The sequence below is a fragment of the Caretta caretta genome, chromosome 3 (assembly GCF_965140235.1).
Source record: "Caretta caretta isolate rCarCar2 chromosome 3, rCarCar1.hap1, whole genome shotgun sequence".
Lineage (NCBI taxonomy): Eukaryota > Metazoa > Chordata > Testudines > Cheloniidae > Caretta > Caretta caretta.
The window spans coordinates 98,792,742-98,812,512 of NC_134208.1; the positions used below are offsets into that span (position 1 = coordinate 98,792,742).

General features: G+C 40.0%; 1 protein-coding gene across 14 annotated transcripts in view; it reads right to left on the reverse strand.

Moving 5' to 3' along the window:
• PTPRK (protein tyrosine phosphatase receptor type K) overlaps positions 1 to 19,771 on the reverse strand; it is a 615,152-nt gene that overhangs the window by 309,622 nt on the left and 285,759 nt on the right. For all 14 annotated transcript variants that reach the window (XM_048844583.2, XM_048844582.2, XM_048844592.2 and 11 more), the window contains exon 5: positions 18,617 to 18,732. In XM_048844583.2, coding sequence (XP_048700540.2) covers positions 18,617 to 18,732 — 116 coding nt within the window. The remainder of the gene's footprint in view (positions 1 to 18,616; positions 18,733 to 19,771) is intronic.

Sequence of the window (19,771 nt, forward strand, 5' to 3'; positions counted from 1 at the left end):
CCAAACCAAAACCCTACATCCAAACACCCCCAAATTTTGGGAAAGTTCCAATCTGGATTTGAAATGGAATGTCTTGAAGGCATGTATATGATAAATGGAGCCTACAAATTATTTTATTTTAGCTTGGCTGATATTATACAGAAATCAAAGATGAAAAAAAAACATAACCAAGTATACCATCAAGCCCACCCATGCCAATGCACAGTTATGTCCCTTCTAGTTTGAAATCATTGATGCAATGAGTCTCCTTTCACTTCTACTGGGAGACAAGTCCACGGACCTCACCCATCAATAAACTGTATAGAATTTAATAGGAGTGAAACCTATATATTCTATAAACCAGTAGAATTTAATAACTTCTTTCCTGATCATATTTAATAGTTATTTTATAGAATTTCATAGCAAGTATATAATTTTTCTATAAAACTCTGTAAAAAACTCTGCACTCCTTTAAACTCCATGATTTTCCCAAATGGGCAACGGATATCAGGAATTTTTGTCTTGATAGCCAGTTTAAGGTTTTCTTTGCTCTGTTTCATACCATCATTCTGAGTCATCAGTTCAGACAATCCGGCACAATTATACGCCTTTCTTGATGGTTACATCCTTGAAACTAAGTAGGTAATTTCAGCCCAACTACTGCTAATCATTATCAGCTCCCCCTAGATTCCAATTTCAGCCCCCGTAGCACATAAAATATATATAAAATGATGGAGTCTAAATTAGCTGGTACCACTCAAGAAAGAGATTTTGGCGTCATTGTGGCTCGTTCTCTGAAAATATCCACTCAATGTGCAGCTGCAGTCAACAAAGCAAACAGGGATGTTGGGAATCATTAAGAAAGGAATAGATAATAAGTCAGAAAATATATTGCCTCTTTATAAATCCATGGTACGCTAACATCTTGAAAACTAAATGCAGATGTAGTTGCTCCATCTGAAAAAAGATATATTGGACTTGAAAAAGGTTCAGAAAAAGGTAACAAAAATTATTAGGGGTATGGAATGGCTGCAGTATAAGGAGAGATTAATAAGACTGGGACTTTTCAGCTTGGAAAAGAGACGACTAAGGAGGGATATGATAGAGGTCTATAAAATCATGACTGGTGTGGAGAAAGTAAATAAGGAAGTGTTATTTACTCCATTTCATAACACAAGAACTAGGGGCTCCCAAATGAAATTAATAGGCAGCAGGTTTAAAGCAAGCAAAAGGAAGTATTTTTTCACACAACGCACAGTCAATCTGTGGAATTCCTTGCCAGAGGATGTTGTGAAGGCCAAGACTATAACAGAGTTCAAAAAAGAACTAGATAAGTTCATGGAGGATAGGTTCATCAATGGCTATTAGCCAGGATAGGCAGGGATGGAGTCCCTAGCCTCTGTTTGCCAGAAGCTGGGAATGGGCAACAGGGGATTGATCACTTAACGATTACCTGTTCTGTTCATTCCATCTGGGGTACCCTGCATTGGCCACTGTTGGAAGACAGGATACTGGATTGGATGGACCTTTGATCTGACCCAGTATGGCCGTTCTTATAATTTCCCTCCTCCACGGGGCAGCTGCCCCATCACTTCTGAAAAGATAGGCCATCCCCAGAGAGCAAGACATTCTGCAGAGGTTACAGTAGCAGCATTGAGAGGTGGGTGGTTGGAGATCACATCTCTGGAAGCACCATCTCTGTGGTAAAAAGGATTGAAGAACTTGGACACAGTACAGTCCAACACTTCCACATCCCTGTTCAATTTGGAAAAAGATACAACTGCTGGAGGGTGGAGGTGAGATGAAAGGAAAACATTCTGAACATCAATAACAGGGAAGGTTGGCTTTAGAGAGGGGACAGGGTGGTAGCAGATAGTTTGGGGAAATGAAACAAAAAATCCTCAAAGGAAAAAATGCAACTGACTAGTTTTGTACTTTTAACATTTTCCTAATATTTCCACTATGTGCATCTGACGAAGTGGGTATTCACCCACAAAAGCTTATGCTCCAATACGTCTGTTAGTCTATAAGGTTTAACATGGCTACCCCTCTGATACTTAACACCATGCAAGGCACTGCATCAACCTGATGAAGAAACTTGCACAAGTACAGACAGATGATATCTTCCTTTCCAAACGCAAACAGATGCACATCATACCAAACGGACTGAAGGTGAAAAATCCATTGCTAACTACATACTGCACAGACCACAGTGAGAGATTATGCCACACACTATCAAAGAAACGGAGGAACCACCTGATCAGCATCCTATACAGGAAACAAGAAAACATCAAAAGAGCTCTCTAACCTAGAGATTCTCATAAATAACCAACCTTCCATACAAACAGACTTGACTAAAATAAGACAGGAGATCTACATTACACACTTCACCTTTCTACAAAGGAAAAACGACCGTTAGCTGTCTAAAATCTACCTGCCACATGTGGCCACAACAGTGGTACCCCTAACTCACCCAGCAATATCGTCAATCTATCCAGCTACACACTCAGACCGGCAGAAGAGTCTGTCCTATCTCGGGGACTCTCTTTCTGCCCCGCCACCCCCACAAACATGATACAGTTCTGCTGTGATCTGAAAGCCTACTTTCGCCATCTCCGGCTCAAAGAATACTTTCAAGATAATACTGAACAGCACACTGATTTTCAGATACCCTCCCACCAACAGCACAAGAAGAAGAACTCCACATGGACTCCTCCAGAGGGTCGAAATGTCAGTCTGGACTTATAAACAGGATGCTTCCGCCGATGTGCACAGGCAGAAATTGTGGAAAAACAATATCACTTGCCTCATAACCTAAGTCATGTAGAACACAATGCCATCCACAGCCTCAGAAACAATCCTGACATTATAATCAAAGAGGCTGATAAAGGAGGTGCTGTTGTCATCATGAACAGGTCTGACTACCAAAAGGAGGCTGCCAGACAACCCTCCAATTCTACAGGCCAAATTCTACAGGCTACTTTCCTCAGATCCCACTGAGGAATACACTAAGAAACTGCACAATCTACTCAGGACACTCCCTACACTAACACAGGAACAAATCAACATACCCTTAGAACCCTGACCAGAGTTATTCCATCTACTGCCCAAGATCCACAAACCTGGAAATTCTGGACTCCCCATCATCTCGTGCATTGGCACTCTCACTGAAGGACTGTCTGGATATGTGGACTCTCTACTCAAACCCTATGCCACCAGCACTCTCAGCTATCTCTGTGACACCACTGATTTCCTGAGAAAACTACAATGCATTGGTGATCTTCCAGAAAACATCATCCTAGCCACCATGGATGTAGAGGCTCTCTACACAAACATCCCCCACACAGATGGAATACAAGCTGTCAGGAACAGTATCCCTGATGATGCCACAGCACAACTGGTTGCTGAGCTCTGTGACTTTATCCTCACACACAAATTATTTCAAATTTGATGACAATATATACCTCCAGACCAGTGGCACCACTATGGGCACGGCCCCACAGTATGCCAACATTTTTATGGCTGACCTGGAACAACGCTTCTTCAGCTCTCGTCCACTCATGCCCCTTCTCTACCTGTGCTACATTGAGGACAGCTTCATCATCTGGACCCATGGAAGGAAACCCTGGAAGAATTCCACCACGATTTCAATAGCTTCCACCCCACCATCAACCTCAGCCTGGACCAATCTACACAGGAGGTCCACTTCCTAGACACCACGGTGCAAATAAGTGATGGTCACGTTAACACCACCCTATACCGAAAACCCACCAACCACTATGCCTACCTTCATGCCTCCAGCTTCCATCCACGACACAACACACAATCCATTGTCTACAGCCAAGCGCTGAGGTACAACCGCATTTGCTCCAATCCTTCAGACAGAGACCAACACCTACAAGATATTCACCAAGCATTCTCGAAACTACAATACCCACACAAGGAAATAAGGAAACAGATCAGCAGAGCCAGACGTGTACCCAGAAGCCTCCTGCTGCAAGACAAGCCCAAGAAAGAAACCAACAGAACTCCACTGGCCATCACATACAGTCCTCAGCTAAAACCTCTCCAATGCATCATCAGTGATCTACAACCCATCCTGGACAATGATGCCCCACTTTCACAGGCCTTGGGAGGCAGGCCAGCCCTCGCCCACAGACGACCCGCCAACCTGAAGCATATTCTCACCAGCAACTACACACCGCACCATAGTAATTCTAACCCAGGAACCAATCCATGCAACAAACCTCGATGCCAACTCTGCCCACATATCTACACCAGCGACACCATCACTGGTTCATTCACCTGCACATCCACCAATGTAATATACACCATCAAGTGCCAGCAATGCCACTCTACTATGTACATGGGCCAAACTGGACAGTCCCTACGTAAAAGGATAAATGGACACACAAATCAGCTATTCCAAATGGCAATAGACAAAAACGTGTAGGAGAACACTTCAACCTCCCTGGACACACAATAGCAGATTTAAAGGTAGCCAACCTGCAGCAAAAAAACTTCAGGACCAGACTTCAAAGAGAAACTGCTGAGCTTCAGTTCATTTGCAAATTTGACACCATCAGCTCAGGATTAAACAAAGACTGTGAATGGCTAGCCAACTACAAAAGCAATTTCTCCTCCTTTGGTGTTCACACCTCAACTGCTAGAAGAGGGCCTCATCCTCTCTGAATGAACTAACCTCGTTATCCCTAGCCTGATTCTTGCTTGCATATTTATACCTGCCTCTGGAAATTTCCACTACATGCGTCCAACGAAGAGGATATTCACCCACGAAAGCTTATGCTCCAATCCGTCTGTTAGTCTATAAGGTGCCACAGGACTGCCACTTTTACAGACCCAGACTAACACGGCTACCCCTCTGATCCTTATATGTTGCCTTTCTAGCACTATTTTGTCTTTTCTTCATAGACTGTAAAGCTCTTCGGTAGAGGGAACTTTTTACATTGTATGCTTGTACAGCGCTCAGGACAATGAGGCCCCAATCCAACAAGGGCCTTTGGGATGATGATGTTGTTGTTATACTTTAGCAAGGCTATCTACAAAAAAAACAACAACAACTGGTGAACAGAAATTTCAAGACTTTTAATGAATCTTCTCTCATAAATAAGTGCTTTCAGCATATATGTTTTGCTTTAATATTGATTTAAATATTGTTTGGATCACAATCAATAAAGTGAAGGAGATATTTGTGTTACCACTTTTGACCTACGTGGTGGGCCTAAGTTCTGAGCCATGCAGGTGTTTCCTCTGGGATGGGAAATTGATGATGGGGTCAGGTACCTTTGATACAGATAAAGAATGTACAAAGTCCTTGTCTCTCCGAACACAGGAGGAACCAAACAGGATGTGTAATTTCTTTGCTCATAGCTCCAAACCCTTTCAAACAGCTCTCCCTCTAGGCTTTTCTCAGGGGCACACATTGTCTGTCTGTTTGCTCCTTCTCTATCTGTAGGATTTCTCCCGCTTCTCTAATCGCCCCCCCCGCCCCTCCCCCACACACACACTAACACAGCCCTTCTCCCATAAAGTTCAAACAACTGATCTTTCAGGAGGACAGAGATTTATAGTAAACCAATGGAAGGCCCAGCTTCTCAACAAAACAAAACAGCTCAGCAAGAGCATGGCCACTCCTTATCAGCATAGCCATTAAGCTACGTTTAATAAAGCTAATGACTGATTCTCCACTACATCCGAAGGGCACTCAGATGCTATGGCAAAGGGAGTGGGCCACAGGAAACCAGTTGTGGTTTCCTGATTCAGAGTCACCGGGCCTGGCTCAACCACTTACATCACTGATTTAAAGGCCTTCGGGGATTCAGAGTAGCAGCCGTGTTAGTCTATATTCGCAAAAAGAAAAGGAGTACTAGTGGCACCTTAGAGGCTAACCAATTTATTTGAGCATAAGCTTTCATGAGCTACAGCTCACTTCATCGGATGCATTCAGTGGAAAATACAGTGAGGAGATTTATATACACACAGAACATGAAAAAATGGGTGTTATTATACACACTGTAAGGAGAGTGATCACTTAAGACGAGCTATTACTGGCAGGAGAGCGGGGGGGGGGGGGACCTTTTGTAATGATAATCAAGGTGGGCCATTTCCAACAGTTAACAGTTAAATAGTTTTACTTTGTGTAATGACACATCCACTCCCAGTCTCTATTCAAGCCTAAGTTAATTGTATCCAGTTTGCAAATTAATTCCAATTCAGCAGTCTCTCATCTGGACCCATGGTAAAGAAGTCCTTGAGGAATTCCACCATGATTTCAACAATTTCCATCCCAACATCAACCTCAGCCTGGACCAGTCCACACAAGAGATCCACTTCCTGGACACTACGGGGCTAATAAGCGATGGTCACATAAACACCACCCTATACTGGAAACCTACTAACCGCTATTCCTACCTACATGCCTCCAGCTTTCACCCAGACCACACCACACGATCCATCGTCTACAGCCAAGCTCTACGATACAACCGCATTTGCTCCAACCCCTCAGACAGAGACAAACACCTACAAGATCTCTATCAAGCATTCTTACAACTACAATACCCACCTACTGAAGTGAAGAAACAGATTGACAGAGCCAGAAGAGTACCCAGAAGTCACCTACTACAGGACAGACCCAACAAAGATAATAAGAGAACAGCACTAGCAATCACCTTCAGCCTCCAACTAAAACCTTTCCAACGCATCATCAAGGATCTACAACCTATCCTGAAGGACGACCCATCACTCTCACAAATCTTGGGAGACAGGCCAGTCCTTGCCTACAGACAGCCCCCCAACCTGAAGCAAATACTCACCAGCAACCACACACACCACAACAGAACCACTAATCCAGGAACCTATCCTTGCAACCAAGCCCGTTGCCAACTGTGTCCACATATCTATTCAGGGGACACCATCATAGGGCCTAATCACATCAGCCACACTATCAGAGGCTCATTCACCTGCACATCTACCAATGTGATGTATGCCATCATGTGCCAGCAATGCCCCTCTGCCATGTACATTGGTCAAACTGGACAGTCTCTACGTAAAAGAATAAATGGACACAAATCAGATGTCAAGAATTACAACATTCATAAACCAGTTGGAGAACACTTCAATCTCTCTGGTCACTCGATTTCAGACCTAAAGGTCACAATATAAGAACAAAAAGACTTCAAAAACAGACTCCAAAGAGAGACTGCTGAATTGGAATTAATTTGCAAACTGGATACAATTAACTTAGGCTTGAATAGAGACTGGGAGTGGATGGGTCATTACACAAAGTAAAACTATGTCCACCGTGTTTATTTCCCCCACCCTCCACTGCTCCTCGGACATTCCTGTTAACTGCTGGAAATGGCCCACCTTGATTATCATTACAAAAGGTTTTCTCCCTCCCGCCCCCTCCTGCTAGTAATAGCTCATCTTAAGTGATCACTCTCCTTACAGTGTATATGATAACACCCATTTTTTCATGTTCTGTGTGTATATAAATCTCTTCACTGTATTTTCCACTGAATGCATCCGATGAAGTGAGCTGTAGCTCATGAAAGCTTATGTTCAAATAAATTGGTTAGTCTCTAAGGTGCCACTAGTACTCCTTTTCTTCTGGGATTGTACACCAGAGGAGGATTGGGCATGGTGGACCCTTGCCCTGTTATTACGCCTCCCCTCCCTTTCTGGCGCATGCCCTGCCCCCAAAATGCCTCTCCCTCCTCCTGATGTCAGAGGCTGGGATGGGAGGCCTGGTATAGGATTCAGTAGATCCATCTCCACAAGCAGAATTCCATTGCACAGGGAAATTCTCCACTTATCATCTCTGCCCACTTTAAAGCTACTATGTCTGGACCAATGTGTGCCATAAAATAGAAAAAAGTTTTTAAGAGAAAACTATACTTCCTGAATGCAGAACTATTTAATACAATCCACTGGGACAGAGGCTCTGGAAGTGGTGAGGAAAGCAAGGCACACACTTGCTTAGAGTGAGAGAAGCTATAATGTATACGTTGGGATCCTAAAACTTTGAAGTTTTGCTTTTTGGGTTTTTTGGGGGGGGAGGGGACGGTAGTTTGCACAAAGAATTTAAATCAAAATGGAGCAAGATCTCAAAGCACTTATGTTCAGCAAAAGATGACTTTACATTTATCTAAAAGAAGTCAAACATATAGGATTATTAATTCCCACTGCATTTAACTCGTATTTGTTTTTAGCCATTCAAGCAAATAAATTTCCTGGGCATTATGCTAGCCGATACAATAGATCAACAAGGGAGAATTCGAGTCTACTCAACAATCAATCAACAATGAAACTCAAATTTTCTTCTAATGGGCAGTTGGGATGAATTACACATACCATGACCAATGGACAATGAGGTAAGGAAGTTCACAAGGGTGTGTTTCTATAAACTACATCTTGATTTAATCTGGCTAATTCACATAAGTTTAAACCACATAAAACCTGAGTACTCCCTTCAAGTTACCACACACCAGGAAGTATGCAAGGCAAAATTCAAAGTTATGATAACACAATTCTTATGACAGTTTAATAGGAAACTACAAAATGGCAGCAGGAGAAAGAAGGGACCATAACACATTATACATGGTCAATGATCCGACTCTGAGCATGATAATCAGCAGCGAATCTGACAGTGAATCCCCAAGAAGAGCACATACAGTGGTCCAATGTTAGTTGGAATAAGACATCCCTAGGGAGCACCTACATAGATGACAACTGCAAGCACTATAGTGCAGACTAAATGACTGTTAGCTACTGAACATTAGAAGACCTAGTTAAGTGAGGCAGAATTAAATTCAAACCAGGAGGAATATAGCATTTGGTGTAGTTGAAAGGTAAAATAACTAAGACATTCAAGCCAAGGATCCAGGGGGAGATTGGTATTTGTCTGAGAGGCTACTCAAATGTTGGGTGGGGGCAGGAGCTTTGTTCAGGTTTAAATGACAGACAGCATCAAAGATGGAATGTATAGTGACACAAGGGATTTTAAAAACCACACACCATGAAACAGACTGGGATTAGTAGGAAAATATGAAATGTGGTATTATGAATTCAGACTAATACTGTATTTTCAGTGGCTAATGTTACTATATAGCAGTAGTATAGGAGTCAATAATGTGTGATACCACAGAATAAATGAGAAACACTAACAAGTCTTCAGGAACATGTTTAGGGATATCGGCAGGCTTCCCTTAGTAGAACAGTTCTTCAGAATATAGCATTCATCAGCCCACCCTTAACTGAAGAATTCAAAGATAAGGGGAAAAGGCTAAGAGCACAGATAACAAAAATAAGATGTTTAAAGATAAATCCTACTTTCCATGTTTCCATATTCTTTCACTTCCCTTTCAAAAGCATCATTACTCCGGAAAAGAGTGGTCAGTAACCAAGAAAGCTGGGGAGACTAAAGGTAGAATGGAAAACTTCAGTGTGCATATTAAGAACGGTGGGAATGGGCATGTCTCCTATCTGACAGAAATTAGTTAAGAAATTAAAAACTACTGTGTAGAGAGGAAAACCAGGAGCAGACCACGAACAATCAGGAAAACTGGAAAAGGAACTTTCTTCACAAAGTCTGCAGTAGAAGGAGACATCTACTGAAGAATGATGTAATATTTAGAAGGGGAATGTATTGCAAGTGCCAGCTAATTTGCAGAACTGGGTCTGAAGGACAGCAGCAACATCCTGAAGCATGTTTCACTAGGCTACTGTGTGCCAGTGTGAAAGTGAACAAGAAGAGACATTAAATGCTTTCAAGACAGGAAAATATTCGTGGTAGTGGAAAACCACATCAAAGGGACTTTTGCCAATTAACTTTCTAACAAGAGAAAAAGATAAAGCAGCAAGAAATCTTTTAAAGCAATTTTCTGTAACAGCAGTACACTAAGGAATACAGTAAGAATGGACTGGAAGGCAGAAGCTCAGTTTTCCAGCAGAAAAGTAACCTTCGCTAATTAAGATCAGGTTGTGTTCCTTGTCTGGTAAAGTAAACAGTTATGACAGGGCTGCCTGTTCGACTAGGAAAGCCAGTCTGAACACTGATACATGGCCTGAAGAGTAGGAATTTGTGAGATGGAAGAAGATGAAGCTACTCTGTCTTATAACAGGGAATTAATTTCTTTTCAAGCAATTTGCAGAACACTCAGTACCAAGAATAACAGCAATCAATACGGTGAGTAAAGACAGATACAAATCATTGTCAGAAGCTGAATGAGGCTGAGCACATAATTATTAATATCTGCATTCAAGGAAAAGGAGATAAAAAAACCTATGCTGAACTCTCTTAAGCAGTAACAGCAACAGGTGGACAGTATTGGTAAGCTGCAGAAGCCTGTTACTTCCCTGGGGTACGAGTATTCATATGGCAACCTTTGCAGAGAACATACCACTCTCAAGGATCTCTGCTGAAGTTCATCATTAAACTTTTTGTTTTTGTTTTTTCACTCAAAATATTTTTTTCTTTAACACCTCAGAATGATAAGCAGCATCTTCACGAGTTAGACAACCCTTCATAAATTAGACAAAAAATAAAGTATTAACAAACTTGATGAGTGGCTGTCAAATAAAAATGGCAGAGAATCTAGATTTTGGTTCTACAATGCCACATGTTTTAGGGAATGAGTATCAACAGCTGCCCCTATGTGTCTCAACATACTGAATGTTCTTTAGGACATCTACCAGTCCAGGGTCGTATGAAACACTAGGCAAAACAACAGATGCTTTGTAGCATCATTAGGAAGCTTATTCCATTCCAATTTAACCTGCACTGATCGCAGGGTGCCATAGGTCAGTATTAAAATAAAATATGAAGCCCATCTCAGGAAAGTCATTCTGTAGGGGGCAGAAAAATGATTTCAAGTACACAATAGCAAATCTTTCAGTCTACCCCCCTCCCCTCCAACCCCCCACCCATTTAAACAAAGTAAAATCTCTTAAAATGTAATGCTGTCTCAAATTTAAATGTAAAGTTATATTAGAAAGGCTATAGAAGTATAGTGTGGGATCAGAAACATAAAAAAGAAACTGATAATTAATAACTGGCCTAAATAAAACTAAATTAACCATAGCCATGTATTATCTTCTGGAGACAAAATTTGCCAAGTATTTGAGCATGGCCTATTTTTTTCTGGAGTTCCTACTCCTCCCTGACAACTCTCTGCTTCCTGTTGCCTCTTGCTTTCAATTTCGGGCACTTCTTTCCTCTGTATGGAACACTCTCTCCGTACTTTCAAGTATGTTGTCACAACTGACACTCTCCACCTGCTATCCCAGAAGCATAACTTGTAAAGTTTTTTCTCAGCTCTGGGTTTCTTACATGCCAGTGGTATGTTGCTTCCAGGCGACAGGCCAATCAGCTAAAAGTACAATGTTACTTGGATATGCCTGAAGTGTGGAGCTCTGTAAAGGAATCTTCCAAGATATGTGTACATGCAGCATGGTGGGGAGGATACTAGAAGAGAGAAGATGGGTCAGATTGGTAAATGCCCTGTGGGAAGTGAAGGTTGTTTCAAACCACGTTCAGTGGCAATGGTACTAAAAACTGATAGTGAGATGGTAAACAAAGCATTGTGAGTTATGGTATATACATTTTCCAAAAAGGATAACATCATGTGGTCAGCTGTTTGAGTCTTGCCAAGTCAACTGCACAGTTAGCCCCTCACTTGATAACACCACTGTTTTCACAGCAATTTGCATAATGCCTCCTAATTTCACTTTTGCAAAGATTACTTTCAGGCAATTGCTTTAATTATCTGTTACTCCACAAGGAATGACATTTTCCTCTGGCTGAGGGAAGAGATGTATCACACTGCGTTAATGCTGATGAGACTCTCCAAGGGTGAAACCATGCGCTGACTTGCCAGGCTTGGCAAGCAAACTGAGGAGGCAGTTAGCCAGCACCTCGTGCTGTTGCTGACAGATTGGCCCAATTGCCAGTGCTTTGAAGGCAATCTGCACAGGATTGCCAGTCACACTTTAAACTTCTAAACACATGCAATAGAGTTTCTAATCTGAGATTCATCAAAGCAAATGGTATCACCCAAGACCATGGCAAAACACACTGAACTGCAAAGTTAAGACAAGCTTCTCTGCCCAATCCAATGAGGTGTTAATGCCAAGCTCAGCAATGATGGATGGACTCATTAGTGTTTCAGTTATCTCCAACTGAACCTGGAGCCAAGGCATATGGTTTAACAGATGTTCCAGCAAACGGCTCTATTCTCTGTTCCTCATAGATGTTCAGTTATACTGGCCATTGATAAGAGACTGTAAAATCTGATTGGCCATATGGGAGTCACAATTGCTCCCAACTCAAAATGCAGCCTGCTTCTGGTGAAGAAAAACAAAACCCAGCACCCACAAACCTATTCCTCTGATATCCTTATTGGATTAAAGGAACAAGTAATATTCAAAGCATGTAAATGTCATCTTCCTATCCATTCTGACTAGCCATATGAAGTCAGTCTACCTCTACATTGTACTTGCTTAGTACTACACTGAAGCATCTAATGCACAAACCACACTTCTCCATGCTGAGGGTGAGGGAACGGGGACAAACTTGTAATGCTATTTTGACCATTTAAACTCTCATTATTATAAGTTCTCTTTGGAAGAAAAAAAAAATCAGTGCTTAGCATGTTCTCTGAATCAATAATTGCCTTTGCTCTGCCTATTTTCTTGGATACCTAACATTTAGCAGTGTCCAGAGAACAGGCACAATGCACAGCTAAGCACTTGGGTTTGCTTGCTATTTATTAGCATAGGTCCACTGGTGTGCATGGTACTTTACACCCCAAAATAAATAAATACAATACAAATATAAAGATCTCCACCCAAGGGGGCTTCCATATTGACATAACAAAGACAACAATTCAAGATGAACAGAGGAGTGAGGCAAAAAGAAGAGTAAACAATGAAAAGGAAATATTGCATCTGGAAGAAAGTCACTTTTAACTTATTACATTAAAAAAATACACAGACACTAGAACAGAAGTGGGTAGTGTCAGAGTGTACAACTGGCCGTACTTTTATGATTCTCCATGGTTAATATGCATTAAGCATAAAATTAAACACAGATGTGTACACCTCTGGACTCCTTCAACAAAGGAATTTCAACATGTGCTGGTCTTAACTTTCACAAAAAGACAGACAACTTAGTGTGCATACAGGTTGCCAATTTTGGTTAGTCGTCTTCCTGGAGGTTTCACCCCATGACAATCTTTAATTAAAGGTTGAATCTTTAAATCCTGGAGACTCCTGGACAATCCTGGAGGGTTGGCAACCCCGTATGTGTGATTAATGACATTACACTAGGAGAGGGCCTATAGTATGTAACCATAGCTGGAAATAAGCTCAGCAAGAAAATAAGAACCAACCAGAACATTAGTGCTAGTTCTCTGAACATTTCTGCCTCCAGGCTGGGGTATTAAATTGCCATCTCAGTTTTGAATAATCACATCTCTGAGTCCAGAAACTCTAGCGGCTATAGTGGCCCCAGCTACCACTGAATCCAAATAAGTGTCTTGCAAGCCTGTGAGGCCCTGCAGTGGGAACTTTGAGGGTGGCGGGAGGGACAGAATGTCTGTTATTTTTACCTGTAACAGTATCTTAAGGGAAATGGGGAAAGGTGGACAGAGAAGAAACATCTCAAGAATTCAGATATATGTGAGAAAGCTTTACACAAGCATCCATATTTTGGAATGCTCAACTAAAACAAAAATGTACAAACCTTTGATGTTCTCCTACTGTATTTGTTTATAATTATGGGCAAGTTAAAGTATTTATTTCTGTAAATAAAAAGAATAGCCATGGTACTGTAATAACTGTGTGTTGCACACTTGCTGCGGAAGGAAGAGGTGCAATTTTGAAAGCTGTTTCTCTCTCATATCCCCATATTTAACATTCAATATTCTCACAATGTGGTACTGAACCAGCTAAGGCTCTTTATCTAGTCCAGTGGTCCCCAAACTACGGGGCCAACTGTGCAGTAATGGAGGGGGCAGCAGACAGATTCCATTATTGGTAGGGGGGGTGCGACAGGAAAAGTTTGGGGCACCACTGATCTAGTCAGATAGCTATCTGCTTTATATTAATGCAGCTGCCATCTTTCCAAGCACTTTTGTTCTCAGCATTACTTATCTTTCAGTGCCAAAATCCTGTTTCTCCCAACCTCAGTCCAATGCAACTGTGAAATTGAAAAAAAGAAAAAACAAGTGCTATCTGATTAAAAAAAATAAAGTGTGAGATCCAAAAAAGGTCCATCTCAAGACCAGTCCTTACTCGTCTTTCTGTAATGCTCACAAAAATCTGAGTCTGTGAAAAGCCTTTGGATCTTACAGCATTATATATATGCATATAATAAGGGATTTGGTGTATTGGAACACACTACCTATACTCATGATTTTATATTCATACAAGTGTACACACTTAAAATTATATATATACATACATATACACATATGCAACAAAAAATATCATACAGTGGCATGCACATAATGCACAATTTCTAACACCTCTGATTTCTGAAGTTATAAAAATAAGCCTTTCTAAAATACAGTATTACTGTTTGTGCTACTGTCGTTGATCGTACCACTAGCTCCATCCCACAAAATAAATAAATAAAAATGATTTGCCTAATTTCACTGAAGGAGATGGGAAAGAGTGAAAGGGCAGAGGGGGTTCTGCTGTTTCTTTTTAAAGTTCTTTATTTATTTTAATCCTTCACTTAGAAATACCCAAAGAACTGGAAGAGACAGTCATTACTTTCTTTAAATAACCCCACGGCTGCAAAACTACTACTCTATAGCTTCAATGTAACCAAACAGGATCTTTGTGTCAGAGAGCATTTCTGGCATGAACAGCCCCAGTCTCCCCAAATGTCATTTCATATCATTACATCTCATGTAGAATGCCTTATTCGAAATTTTAAAAAGGGAAGATCTTTTCACATTCAACTATTATGACAAAAAAGGTTCGTATTATTATTATTATATTATTATTTTAAACATAGCATGCTATTAAAGCATCTCTCTTCACACCCTAGCTGGCCTTGCTGCTCTAAGAGAAGATGCATTCCTGGAATGCTTCTGCTCCAGGCCCTCAAAAACAATTATTTAGGCATTTGATTTGATCTGTTGGTGGTTTTCTTCTTAGTACTGAAACTTTAGAATCTAAGTTTGCTAGTTTGGACAAAGGGTATATGTGGACCTTTACCAAGTCACACACTTGTATACTCCATGTGGTCCGTATCCCACCTTTACACCAGTTTCAAGGAAAATGGGTCAAACTGATGTTTGCTCAAAACTATGCACAGCAAGATTGATAACCAGCAATGTTTTCCAAACAGTGAAGAAAGTATTTTGACAGGTAAAATTAATGATTAGCATGGCTGTGCTGGGGAAACAGAGCAAAGATTTGAATGATGAGAAAGGAAGATATGGGGCGATGAGGAAATGGTGACAGAACTAGTGGAGTTTAAAGTAAAATACGAGTAGAGTTCTGCATTTGAAAAATTGAGGTGACTTCTATCAAACAGCCATTTTTATAGCAAGGTCGCAAAGCACTTTATAAACATTAACAAAGAAAGTTATTTGAAGGGCAAAAGACCCTTCTAGTCCCAAGATGTCAGCCAACAAATGAAAGGATATTCTTAGCATTTTATAAGATAAGAAAGTATCCACTTCTGTGATCTATCCAGTAAAATCTATGAACTGGGTGAAGAGAGAACAAATGTTTTCAAAGCAGTTTTGGCTGCTAACTGGCTTTCTTGCAGAGAAAAGAAAAGTTATAAGGGATAATCAGTCAAAGTTATCTTACTTGGAGGACAGAGTGGTATGGAAAAATTCCAGTTGGCTCTCACTGTCAGGCCTTGTTGAGCAATTATCTGTGCTGAAAGTGGCGCTTTACATTGTTTCTTTATACTCTCATTGTTATAACCTTATCTGTCATAAAATAATCAAGGTTAATTTAATTTAACTTTGCCAAATTGGGCACATAAAACACACAATGCTCAGAAATTGAACTGCTCTTTCTCAATAAGTACATTTTATATTTGTTCAATTTAAATAATGGTTTGTACTTAGCAGAAAGACTTGCAAAACAAATAATTCCTGGTGATATGATATCTATTTACTACACTGACTTACTAATGTGAAATGCAATGCAATCACTTTTGGTTCTGTATTCATTTTTCACACTGTAGCACATTGCGATTATCTGTTCTTGGAATATTTTCTGTGTCCTATTTATCTAGAAGTCAGTCTCTCTCACGTTCTACCCAAAAGAAAAATTTCCTCCGTCTTTATTTTGGACTTCAGGTGTATCTCCTGGCTATATATACACCCAAAGATGGTCATCTCCTTTCTCAACTGGGTTAGAAGTCAGACCCTGATTGGGAAAAATTGATTATGTTTCATTTTGGCAGTGTCTGACTTACTATGAAGTATACAGCTTTACATTTGGTACTTTCTAGATTTTAAAACTGTATTTTTGAAATTCAGATTTTTTAAATATCAAAACGTTCTGCTTGAAGGAGCAATTTTCAATTTTTCAACATAATTAAGGATTGTGCACACTGCAAACTCGCTGTTACCAGGCACAATGTATACACACACTGAAATAATGGGGTAAGTTTTGATTAGTTCTTCAACTTTCATCTACATCAAGCAATGAGAAACCATTCTTGAAAAGGCTGTCTATGCCCGTAATCTTTCCTAACAACTTGCTTTTTCTAAACTGAGTAAAAAATTCTCATAGCTTTGTGAGGAGCAAACAATATTCTGATTTTAGACATTGTTTACTTTAGAACATATACTTGTATATTTATACAAATCTTTCTCCTATCATGCAAAGGCATGGCAATTTCATAGTGTCAGGTTAAAAATTCCCTCTTTTTAACACACACATCCCAAGGGATTAATTGCAATTTCTCTCTATCATAGGATCATCCATCATAGTTATGACAGCTCTCTGTTAAGCCTGTACTAAATATAGCACTTTTGTTTACTAGATACTAAACTTCTTCTTTCAAACCATAGGTATTCATTGCTTACATGTTTTGATAAAGAAACATTTACATATAGACAGAATACATTAACAGTTACCTTACATAGTAACCATTTGTCTAGTACGACTTTTTATGTTTTCTAATCCAAGTTTTAAAAATTTGGAGTTATTAGCATAGAATAATAGAAACACAGAGCTGGAGAGGACCTCAAGTGATCACCTAGTCTATCCCCCCGCACTGAGGCAGGACCAAGTATACCTAGATCATCACTGACAGGTGTTTGTCCAATCTGCTCTTAAAAACCTCCAACAACAGGGATTCTGTCACCTCCCCTGGTAAACTATTTCAGTGCTTAACTATCCTTATAGTTACGAAGTCTTTCCTCACATCTAATTTAAATAATCCTTGCTGCAGATTAAGCCGATTACTTCTTGTCATACCATCAGTGGACACAGAGAACAACAGATCACCATCCTCTTTATAAACAGCCCTCAACATATTTGAAGAATGTTATCAGGTTCCATCTATCCCCATTGATCTTCGTTTCTCAAGATTAAACATGCCCATTTTTAAACCTTTCCTCATAGGTCAGGGTTTCCAAACTTTTTATAATTTTTGTTGCTCTCCTCTGGACTCTCTCAAATTTGGCCATATCTTTCTTCAAATGTGGCACCCAGAATCATGCACAATACTCCAGCTGGGGCCTCACCTGTGCCAAGTAGAGTGGAACAATTATCTCCTATGTTTGACATACAATACTCCTGTTAATTCACACCAGAATAATTGCTTTTTTCTCAGATGCATCATATTGTTGGCTCATTCAATTTCTGATCCACTGTAACCCCCACGTCCTTTTCAGCAGTACTACCACCTAGCCAGTTTGATATTTTCCTTCCTAAGTTAAGTACTTTGCACTTGTCTTTATTGAATTTTGTCTTGCTGATTTCAGACCAATTTTCCAATCTACCAAACTAATTTTGAATTATAATCCTGTCTCTGAAGTGCCTTCAACTCCTCCCATCTTGGGGTCACCTGCAAATTTTATACGCCATTATCCAAGTCATTAATATTGACTGGTGTTGGACGCAGGGCAGAGGCCAGAGAGACCGCACTAGATCCATCCTCCCAGTGTGATAGTGACCCACTGATAGCTACAATGAGTATGGTCTTTCAACTAGTAGTTTCCTCTATACCACATTTCCCTAGTTTGCTTATGAGAATGTCCTGTGGGACTGCATCAAAAGTTTTACTAAAAATCAAGATCATCTACTGCTTCCCTGCTCTCCAGTGGGGAAGTAATCCTGTCAAAGAAGGAAATTAGCTTGGTTTGGCAAGATTTGTTCTTGAGAGATCCATATTGGCTATTACTTATCACCCTGTTATCCTCTAAGTGCTTACAAATTGATTGTTTGATAATTTGTTCCTGTATCTTTCCAGTCTGATTAGGTCTTCTGTGTAATCAAATTATTCACAAATTTGATTTACAGGAAAGATTCTACATGCCCAAGATTTAAAAAGAAAAAACACTGAATTAAAATATTTCATATTCAACAATAAGTTTGTTCTTTATTCAAACAGACTTGGATGAGTTAGCCTTACCTGCAGCCATAACTTGTTATTCACTGCATCCCTCCCTGTAGCAATGCATTGAAATGTAGCATTCTGTCCTGCATTGACCTCTACATCCCCCAGCCTCAAGAAATGTGGAGATTTATCTGTGGAGGTGAAAAAATAAAATTACAAATAGTGCTCACTAATAAAAAAAAAATACATTACTTTCTCCCCAAAAATACATATTATGACAACCTTTGGCTACAACTAATCTCATATGAAAGAAAGTGATTTTTGTTTCATTTTAATTCAAGAAAAAACATTTTTGCTCTTTCCTCCTCTCCCCCAGTGATTCTACTACTGTATGTTGCACATGAGTCATAATAAAATAATTTACCAACTAAAGCAAAGGAGAATAAATGCAAAAATGTGAGAAAGACATCACAAAAATTCTTACATTGTATTTCCATTGTATTCCACCTGACATACTGTAATCCCTCACAACAAGTAAAACAATTTTGGGGGGAAGTGAGATTTAATTTGTTGTATTCATGATACTGTATTAAGAGCTAATGCAATGTAATTTTGAGCTCTTTCCTCCTCAGAAGACAAATGTTTTCTGTGCCATTAAATATGGTAACATTCCAATGGCTGACAGAACACAGTTTATACATCTGCACAGACTCAATGAAAGATCTGTGGCAAAACCACCTAACTGAATTATTGAGCTGAAGAAAACTGATGGTCACAATTGAAAGATGCACGTTATAGCTCTCGCACACTTTTTTACCTACATAACCAGTTAAACTGAAGTCTCATTCATGCTTTCTTTAAAAAAAGCAATTTGAAAAGAGAATGGGATAAGCATCACTAAGCAGACATGGTTTATTTGAATACTGTATCATGTTGATAATCTGCTGTCAAGACTATATTTGACTACCTTTTTCTTTTACCACTTGTTTACCCAGCAGAGCTCTTTTTGAAGCATCTGTTTTTAGGCGAGTCCCTGTAGCTGGCCTTGCTGAAATATAAAAAGGCAAGAGACTCAAGAACTCCTTAGGCTGAGTAGGGCTGTAAGCCCTGAGAGTGCAATGCTCTTAGCCTTAGTCGTTTTTAGGTGGGGAAAGAGCATAAAGGGAATTTGAGTTTGCAATCACATCTTTATTATTTGGCATCTCTTAGTGAGCACTGGCTTCAGAAACT